The 9799-nt window shown below is 44.1% G+C and overlaps 1 protein-coding gene across 1 annotated transcript; it reads left to right on the forward strand.

Annotated features, from left to right (window-relative positions):
* Positions 1 to 3651: 3651 nt before the first annotated feature.
* Positions 3652 to 5505, forward strand: LOC125515350 (bidirectional sugar transporter SWEET13-like). The gene is made up of 5 exons (XM_087528990.1): positions 3652 to 3869; positions 4253 to 4289; positions 4379 to 4751; positions 4846 to 4965; positions 5069 to 5505. The coding sequence occupies exons 1-5, from the start codon at positions 3818 to 3820 to the stop codon at positions 5342 to 5344; spliced, it is 858 nt and encodes a 285-aa protein (XP_087385116.1). The 5' UTR covers positions 3652 to 3817; the 3' UTR covers positions 5345 to 5505.
* Positions 5506 to 9799: the final 4294 nt, after the last annotated feature.

The raw sequence follows: 9799 nt of genomic DNA on the forward strand, positions 1-9799 counted from the left end.
CTATTGCTGTTTCCAGAGGTTGGAGCTTAAGACAGCTAGATGTTCAGAACGCGTTTCTTCATGGTGTTCTTGAGGAAGAGGTGTTCATGCGGCAGCCACTAGGTTATGAAAACAAAGGTACACCACATCATGTTTGTAAATTGGATAAAGCTCTATATGGTTTAAAACAGGCACCAAGAGCTTGGTATTCACGATTGAGCATGCAACTACAACAATTTGGATTTGTACCATCCAAGGCAGACACATCCTTGTTCTTTTACAATAAAGGAAATATCACTATTTTTGTGCTAGTTTATGTTGATGATATTATTGTTGCTAGCTCAAGTTCAAGTGCCACCACCTGCTTACTTAAGGATCTTAAGTTGGAATTTGCTCTCAAAGACTTGGGAGATCTTCATTATTTTCTTGGTATTGAGGTCAAACAGATAAGAGATGGTATACTTCTGACACAGGAAAAATACACAGCTGACATACTCAGGAGAGTAGGTTTGGAAAAATGTAAACCTGTGAGTACACCTATCTCAAGTTCTGACAAACTTTATGTTGAAAGTGGAGAGCCACTTGGGTCAGAGGATGCAACAAATTACAGGAGTGTTGTGGGTGCATTGCAATATCTGACACTTACACGCCCTGACATTTCTTATGCTGTCAACAAGGTATGTCAGTATTTACATGCTCCTAGCACTACTCATTGGACTGCAGTTAAGAGGATTTTGAGGTACTTAAGTTTTCAGAGGGACTTGGACTTCAAATTACCAAGTCTTCTTCTATGCTTGTTATTGCCTACTCTGATGCAGACTGGGCAGGATGTATTGATGATAGAAGGTCAACTGGTGGATTTGCTGTATTTCTGGGATCCAATCTTGTTTCATGGAGTGCAAGAAAGCAGGCTACAGTCTCTAGATCAAGTACTGAAGCTGAATACAAAGCTTTGGCAAATGCCACAGCTGAAGTAATGTGGATACAGACACTACTTTATGAACTTGGAATTAAGACTGCAAAAGCAGCTAGATTATGGTGTGATAATATTGGTGCAACCTATCTATCAGCCAATCCTGTTTTTCATGCAAGCACAAAGCATATTGAAGTTGATTTCCACTTTGTCAGAGAAAGAGTAGCTAGAAAGCTCCTTGAAATTCAGTTCATTCCTACTGGAGATCAACTTGCTGATGGATTCACAAAGCCTCTCACTATGAGGAGGTTAGACGAGTTCAAGTACAATCTCAACCTTGATCGAAGTTCGTGAGGTTTAGATTGAGGGGGAGTGTTAGAATATGTATAGGGTAGTTTCATTCAAATTGTAATCTATCTCTATCTCTATCTCCTTTCTTTCCTCCCCAAGTTACCTCCTGTACCGAACCAACTTGGGATCGTCTCGATCTCTTGATCTCTCCTTGTACTCCAAGGCATTGCCAATATATATACACATGCGGCCCGAGACAAAGGGTTCAACGCTTCCAACCAAACTTACACTACCACCTACGAGGTAATATATTTGTCACCCGTTATATATAGATCATAACAAAAATAACGGCCTATATCAGTTTGGAGCGTTGTAAAGTTTATTATCATTCTTAGACATATTCTGTGAGTGCGCTTATCTAGCGTGTACCGTATACTGGATACCCGCACAATTCACTTGGATTATCTTTTGGTCAGCAGGCCAGTTGACTTAATTTGATTAGCAAGCCAAACATCATTTACATTGTAATTTCAGTAACTTAAACTAGCTAGCATCGTCCCTCGTATCAGCACCAAAGGACCACTTAGCTCATAATAGAAGAAAACTGAGAAGCAAGTTATATATGGTGTGCTAAATTTCTTTTATAATCTACTAAACCAACATATATAGTTGTTGGTAACATTTCCACTTGTTGTAGGTTATCTAGCAGTGTATGCACAGGCTCCGTTTGTATTCTATTCTACAGCGATCGCCGAAAATTCTTTGCAGACATGTGTACACAGTTGGAACCGGAGGACACATATGTCTTTACCCAACAGTGCTGGCGGTATAGTTTGAGGATTGCCCCCCTCCCCCTCCCCTTGCCTTAGGCATTGCATAGTCCCAGACGATTTTGTTTTTTTCTGCATTGTTTAGAGTAGGCTGGATGTGAACTTGTTTTGATTGTATTCCATTCGTGCGACATTATGAGTCAAAAAGCGCCCTTTATCAGAAAAATAAAAGTTTTGGGTCATAAACAACTAACTACTCAAGTGATAAAACCTAAAAACTTGATCTCAATCATCTTAATATAATCTAACGCAATGCTATCTCATTCTAAGACATCCCAACCTTTTATAAACAAGCTAAAACACTTCATTACTATTTTTACACAAATTGTACAACAAAATATGTTGTAATAGTAAAAGATGGCTCTGCGAGTCAACTTGATTGGAAAGTTAAACTGCATGTTTTAGTGGATTTGATGATCTAAGGCATTGACTGCATCATTTTATAGAACTTAATCTTTTCAGGACTATGGTACGTACTCACACAAACTAATACATGATTTGATTATATTTGTATGAGGTGAAGATGACTAACATTATTTGCTTGTATGTGCAATACATATACTTCTTTAAAGTTATACCACATCCGCAAGATGAACATTATATTAGTGCATTCCTTAATAAAAGTACAATTATGTCGATACTTTCGTTTAATAACTCTTTCCTTACATTTTTAAAACGACAAGGTTGTTGAATTAATTCAGCTATTGGAAACTATGTTTATGTCTAAACACGAACCAAGAAAAGAGATGTAGTATATAAACTTAATTATTTAAAATGTAAGACATTTCATTCAGTAAATTCAGTGAACAACTAATGGTCTGAAGAGTCCTCTCAGTAGGAATGTCTCATTTGGTTCGCACTTGTGTGGCGGCTATTACCAAACCCGTAAAATCTTGAGAAAGGCGTTTTGGAGGCCGAGCTCCATGGAGGCCTTTATTTTTGAAAAATTCAAATTCAAACTTTTATGGTTCAAAAAATTCTGAAAAAAAATATGCGTGTATGTAAGGATGTAACTCACATGTGTAAAAATTCATGATGAAATTCCTTGAGTTGCAACCTATACAAAAAATACAAATTCATGGCCTGGGAGGATGAATAGTATCATGTGTTAAACATCCTCAGATTTGTCTTTTTTACACAGCCCTCATTTCAATGTATTTTGAACTGAAAATTTTCACACTTCTGTATTATGCCTTCATATATATCTGTAATTTTTTTCCAGAATTTTTTGAAATGTAAAAATATGAATTTTAATGAAATTTCAAAGTTGAATTTGGAGGCCTCACTGGAGCCCGAGCTCCAAAAGGATTTCCGGTAAAATCTAGTCTAGGAAGATTGGAAGAATGACATAGTGCAACACAAGTCAGAGTGTACAACAATTCAGGAGCGGATGCATTATGCACACTAAAGCGGAAGTATGCACCAAAGAGACAACTTTCGAAATTTCTATCATTATCTCTATGAAACATAGCACATTAGATAAGATCAATTATGCATTTCTGGAAACTTTTTTTCTAGAAAGCCAAACTTTAATTTTGTGTGGCATATGTGTGATCGGAGAGCTTGCATACGCCATGGCAATCATGTCTTCTTCCTGCCTATATAAAGCACCCCGTTAGCAACCTTACAATTCAGGCGAAGAGTTTCAACCAACACTGAGAGCTCCTCTCCTAATCTCTCCCTTCTCTCCAACAGGAGTCTGGGGTTAGAGAGAGAGAGAGAGAGAGAAGTGCAAAAACAATCTCTCGCCCCACTGTTATACCAAGTTCACATCCATCTCACTGTTATATATCTTTGTATCACAATGGCTGGCCTATCCCTGGAGCACCCTTGGGCATTCGCCTTCGGTCTCCTAGGTGCATACTATTCTCATCACATGCAAAAGATCATTTTCCTTGAATTACCCCTTGTACTATGGTAGTTCTTGTTTACAGCAGCTATTTGCTAGTGCAGTACTAGTAGACTCCTTTGTGTCCTTAAAGATCGGCCTTTTGCAACATCTATCTATATTATCTTTTTTTGCTTGCCACTTGCCACTGATTGATTGATTAATTGATGTAGCCTAGTACTAGCTCTAGTGACATCTAGCTCGGTGCACCATGAACCCATAAAGAAACAACAACAAAGCAAATTGCATATTTTTTTCTCAAAGGATAAAGCACATAAAAGAAAGATGTACTAACTGTGTCCTGCAATTATCGCAACTCATCGCTTACTTTGGTAACTTTGTGCCGTGCAGGCAACATCATCTCTTTCACAAGCCTCCTGGCCCCCATGTAAGCGACTGTCTATGTTTTCTTTTTCATTTGATTGATCATATCAATATGTCTTCCCATAACTTATCTGTACATACTAAATTTATCAGACCAACATTCTACCGGATCTACAAGAGCAAATCCACGGAAGGGTTCCAATCAGTGCCCTATGTTGTGGCGCTGTTTAGCGCGAAGCTATGGATCTTCTACGCGCTGGTCAAGTCCGGCGAGGGCCTCCTAATCACCATCAACGCCGCAGGCTGCGTCATCGAAACCGTCTACATTGTCATGTACCTCGTCTACGCCCCAAGGAAGGCCAAGGTCTTCACGGCCAAGATCATCCTTCTCCTCAACATCGCCGGCTTCGGGCTCATCCTCCTCCTCACCCTCGTCGCCTTCCACGGCCAGAGACGCGTCGTCTTACTCGGCTGGATCTGCGTTGGCTTCTCCGTCTGCGTCTTCGTTGCCCCACTCAGCATCATTGTGAGCCCCTTTTGACCGACAAACCTCATACTTCAGCTCATGGCGCGACCTCTTGTACGTGTGTCAACTAACTTTGATGTGTTCCATTCCCCAGGGACGAGTCATCAAGACCAAGAGTGTGGAGTACATGCCCTTCTCCCTCTCCCTCACGCTCACCCTCAGTGCCGTCGTCTGGTTCCTCTACGGCCTGCTCATCAAGGACAAATACGTCGCGGTAATTTAAACATCATCCAACCCTTCTTTTAATTTGCCGACAGATACGCATTCTATTCGCAAGCATGAGCACTGACGAGTGGCAATTAACTTTTTGTTTGCAGCTCCCAAACATCCTTGGCTTCACCTTTGGGATGATCCAGATGGCCCTCTACATGTTCTACATGAACGCGACGCCGGTGGTGAGCGATCTGAAGGAGGGGAAAGAGGGGATGAAGATGCCGGCGGAGGAGCACGTGGTGGTGATAAACGTTGGCAAGATCGAAAAGAGCTCTGGCGCCGTGGTTCGCCCGGTCACCGAGATGGTCAACGCCGTTCCGGCGGCGCCGGGGCAACAAGTGATGGCGCTGGACTCTGTCCGTTCTGTCGATGTGGTCTAAATTCATGCATGCAGGCTTGGTTCATGCATGAGTCGTCCAAGCTTTAATATTCGTGCAACTTTTTTGGAGGGTCACGCCTGCAGGGCATGCATGATGCCTCTTTTCTGTTAGATCAACGCGTTGATTGTATGAGGCATAATAAACCATTTAATAGCTGCTAACTCGCTTTCACCACGCCCTTTGTTAACTCATGAGATTAAGTCTTTTTTTTTCTCTATAAGAGGTTATTGCGATCCGTTGTTTCGTCTTGATTTTATTTGCGCCGACAGGGTTTTAAATATGTTATGGTGGGTTTTTTTTAGTATATCTGGTGTGCTACTAGAGATGATATTTATTCTGAGAGGAGATTGGAGTTGTTCGGTGCGGGGTTGTAGTGTCCTTACACATTTCGACCTCGGTGTGAGCTTCTGGTCGGTGTGTGAGTCCCTTGAGAGCTCATATCCATGCTGAAACCATGGAATTGTTGCTATACGTTCACATGACTCTGCCCACTGATCTCTCGCTCGCTCATCTAGGCTCCCTGCCCCACTAACTTGCTTAGCATTTTTCCGCCCACTCTACTTCTATCTTATAACAATTTGGCTATCTTTTTTATTTGAAATGTTAGTTAAATCAAAAGATGTTTACAGATTTTAGAAAAATCTTAGTTTTTTTAAAAAAATGTCACAAACTAAAACACCCATGATTTTTCAAAAAATATTTGGGAATTTCTAAAATATTCGTGGATTTCATAAAATATTCACAAAACTATTTAAAAAAGTTTACAAACTTTAAAAAATGTTCCAAAACCTTAAAAATATTCAAGAGTTAAAAATATGTTCATGGATCTAAAAACGTTTAATTATTTTTAAATATCTTCAAAATTTTAAATGTTCACAATTTTCAATAAATATTCATGAGTTAAATTTGAAAATACATAAAATAAATAATAAAAAGAAAAAATAAATGAAAAACAAACCTGGACCTCAAACAATGACACACATCATTACAGGCGGGGCCCAATGACCCCAACAGCCGTTGTTGCACCGGGAGGCTCCAAATCTAGAGGGCTTCACAGATTTGCAGTGCAGAATGTAGGTGGGAGTATTGTAACCCAAAAATGCTAGACATACAAAGATTTACAAGTTTTTTTCATCTAACAACCAATCACAAACCTCTCCCCGCTGATTTTTATGGAGGTGGGCCGTCTCGCTCACTTGTTGATCAATAAAAACTAATCCACCTGTAAAAGCCTGTAAACTGTTTGTACGTGTAGCATTGCCGATTGTAACCCATCCGGAGTTTCCCGAGAAGAATTTGCTCTATGCACTGCAGGAAAAACTACATATATCGAGCGTACGGGAAAACTGCCCATGCCCATCCCCATGTCGAGTGTTATTTTATGGGGTGCTCGTTATACTATGCCAAATACCTCTAGAAAGACTAAAATGCATTGTAGGTCCTTGAACTATTTCGAAGATGTCATGTAGGTCCTCAAACTATGAAAAGTGTTATCTAAGTTCTCAAAAATCTTTGAACTGTAATAAGTGTGTGTATATGTTACACCTCCGAAATAGTTTAAGGACCTATATGACATCTTTGAAATAGTTTGAGGATCAGGATGACACACATATTGCACTTTGAGGACATGGATGACGATTTTCATAGTTCGAGGACCTACGTGACACTTCTAAAATAGTTCGAGGACCTATGATGCACTTCACTCCTCTAGAAATAACTCGATATATGTACAGTACTCGGCATACAATCCAATACACCAAGCACCTTAAATAATTCACTCTGCACACACAAGGTACTCGGCACGCACAATAAAAACACTCGGCATGCACAAGGTACTCGGCAAATGTTTTACCACGAGTTCCCTTTGGCAGTAGTAGTTGATGGAGCTGTTAGAGCATCTCTAGTAGACCCTTAAAATGGCAAACTGTAAAACTGAAAGATGGGTCGAGAAAAATGCATTTTAAGAGTTCATTTCAGCTACGGCTGAACAGATACTGTAAAATAAACTGTAAAACTGGGATAAGAGCTCATTTCTCCGGTCCGGCCGCTGCCGCCCCTTCCCTCAGCCGGCCGCGCCAGCCGCGCCCAACCCCGTCGCACGTCGGCCGTGCCCCGTCCCTGCCGGCCACGCCCCATCACCACGCCGGCCGCGCCCAGCCTCGCCCGCCACGCCTCGTCGCCTCCGCCGGCCGCGCCCAGCCACGACCCGTCGCCTCCGCCGTTCACTCCTTGCTCTATTGCTAGTCGCGCCGGCCGAGACGTGCCTGTCTGCCTGCCGCGCCGGGAGGATTCTGGCGGCCAGGAAGAGGTCATGGGAGGCCACGGCGATATCGAGCTCGTCCAATTCGAACCGGCGGCGATCGATTGCGGTGTCTAGCGGCCTTTTCCGATGTGCAGTGATGAATTCCGGCGAGTTTAGGACGGATTCCGGCAAACTCCGCGGCAATGTATTTGCTCCGACGAGATTTGACCGGTATACGGGGCCCCCTAGGTTCGGCCTTCCAACCTCCAAATATAAGGGTTTCGGGTGTGCATTTTCGGTGGCTCTTAAAAAATTTATGGGTTGAACCACTTTTACGGTTTCTGTTGGGGATATAACTATTAGGTATGACCCACCATGAGGGGCCGGGTTATACCAACGACGGTTCATTAACACAAAGCCCATGAAGGTATTGATGATGGCGATTCATGAAGATGACTACTAAGAGCCCACGGCCCAAAGACGGCTTAAGGCCCGTGGGTATAAATCGCCATATATGTATGACTTGTATTGTAAGACATGTGTACTTAGTCACCGAGCTGGAGATGTTGTTATGAACTGGCCGGGACTCTGTAAGCCGCAGGGCGTCAACCTGAGTATATAAAGGGATGACCCTGCGGCAGTTTAGGGCAAGAGACAACAGACCAAAAGCTAGGTCAAACGTATTCGCTCCCTAGTGATCGAGACATAAGCAATACCACCTCAACTGGAGTAGGCCTTTACCTTCACCTCAAGGGGCCGAACTAGTATAAACTCATGTGTCCTTTGTCCCGTTTAACCCCTCTAAGCTAACCTAGTGCGATGGCTCCACGACTAAGTCCTCACACTAGGACATATGCCGTGACAATTCCACGACAGTTGGCGCCCACCGTGGGGCCAGCGCATGGTGGTTTCGAGTTCTTAAAGGGCAACTTCGAAGGGATCAAGGGATACGCTGTGGGCCGGATGACCAAGAGTCGCCGCGGAAAGATCTACATAGACGATGCATGCTAGGGCCCCAAGGCCGGCTCAATTGAGTACGGGTACCGGGTCCCCTTCAACGGAATTCATGTTTTCATCAGCAAGATCGGCGAACCGGGCCCTGAGCCGGACATCTGCACCGACATCATCGAGACGGCTCAGCGTGCACGACCCGCCCGGGTTCAAACCACCGTGAAGCACGCCTTCGTTGGATTCATCCATGGGGCGGAATTTGAGGAAGGATTCGTGTCTGGCGGTGAGACGGCCATCTTTTCTGATGGTGAGTCGTCCACACGCGAGACTACCTCATTATATCAGCTACAAGACGGCGGGCTTGGAGGCTGTTCCGATGGTGACAGCATTCCGGGCCCCTATAAGCCGCCGAGCTGGTTTGTGATCTTCATGGCCGGTATGCAATCAGTGCAGAATTCTTCGACTGCAGCGGCAATGGTTTCCGGGTCAGCAACAGCGACGGCGGCCGGGGCAGGAGGCCCTGTGCGCCCGCCAGCTCAGGTCACGTCCGACTTATTGGACACGTTGACAACATTGTTGACAGCAGAGGTAAACCCGGCAAATCAAGCTCAACACAACACGGAAGTTGCAAAGCTACGAGATGAGATAGCTCAGGCAAGGAAGATTTGGCAGCTGAGGACGCAAGGATGACTGCGGAGCGAGCCGCTCTAGATGCTCAGGCACAACAGATCCAGGCTGATTCCTTCCGGCTCTCGTTGGATCAGAATGCTTCAAACGACGTCTTGAGGAGAGGGCACCGCAGTCGTATGCCCCTAGTTTACGAGGCGAGGAACCTCTTCAACACACTTGGTGCAGGGACCAGTGACCCGCCAGGGGTAAACTGGGCGATGGCTGCACCTGTGACAGGAGCACCAGCTCAACCACGCACGACAGATCCGCCTCGTCAGAATAATATCCCGCCACAACATATGTGCCAACGCCACCGGGTCATTATTCTAACCCTTTGGATAACATGATTGTTGCGGCGTCGCGATTGGCGGCTCTCCCAATTGAAGGTGAATCTCTAGCTGCGGTTGAAACACGGAGGGCTAGAGAGCTTCTTCAGACAACATTGGTGCAGCAGGAGGCTTATTCTTACATCCATGAGAAGATCCATTCAACTCCTCGCCCAAGCCGGAGCTATAGTAGACACATGGACTCCCCGGCGGTGTCAAGCAATGAGCAGCGTCGTAACCCACCCCGTGGACATGACCCGCCCCGTA

Source organism: Triticum urartu, chromosome 6A (genome assembly GCF_056163025.1).
Source record: "Triticum urartu cultivar PI428250 chromosome 6A, HENAU_Tu73, whole genome shotgun sequence".
In the NCBI taxonomy this organism is placed as follows: Eukaryota; Viridiplantae; Streptophyta; class Magnoliopsida; order Poales; family Poaceae; genus Triticum; species Triticum urartu.

Bases quoted from the DNA above. Each gene is read 5' to 3' on its own strand.
- LOC125515350 (XM_087528990.1), top strand. From the start codon at position 3,818: ATGGCTGGCCTATCCCTGGAGCACCCTTGGGCATTCGCCTTCGGTCTC. The intron at 4,752-4,845 runs GTGAGCCCCTTT...TCCATTCCCCAG, and splicing joins TTGCCCCACTCAGCATCATT to GGACGAGTCATCAAGACCAA. The intron at 4,966-5,068 runs GTAATTTAAACA...TTTTGTTTGCAG, and splicing joins TCAAGGACAAATACGTCGCG to CTCCCAAACATCCTTGGCTT.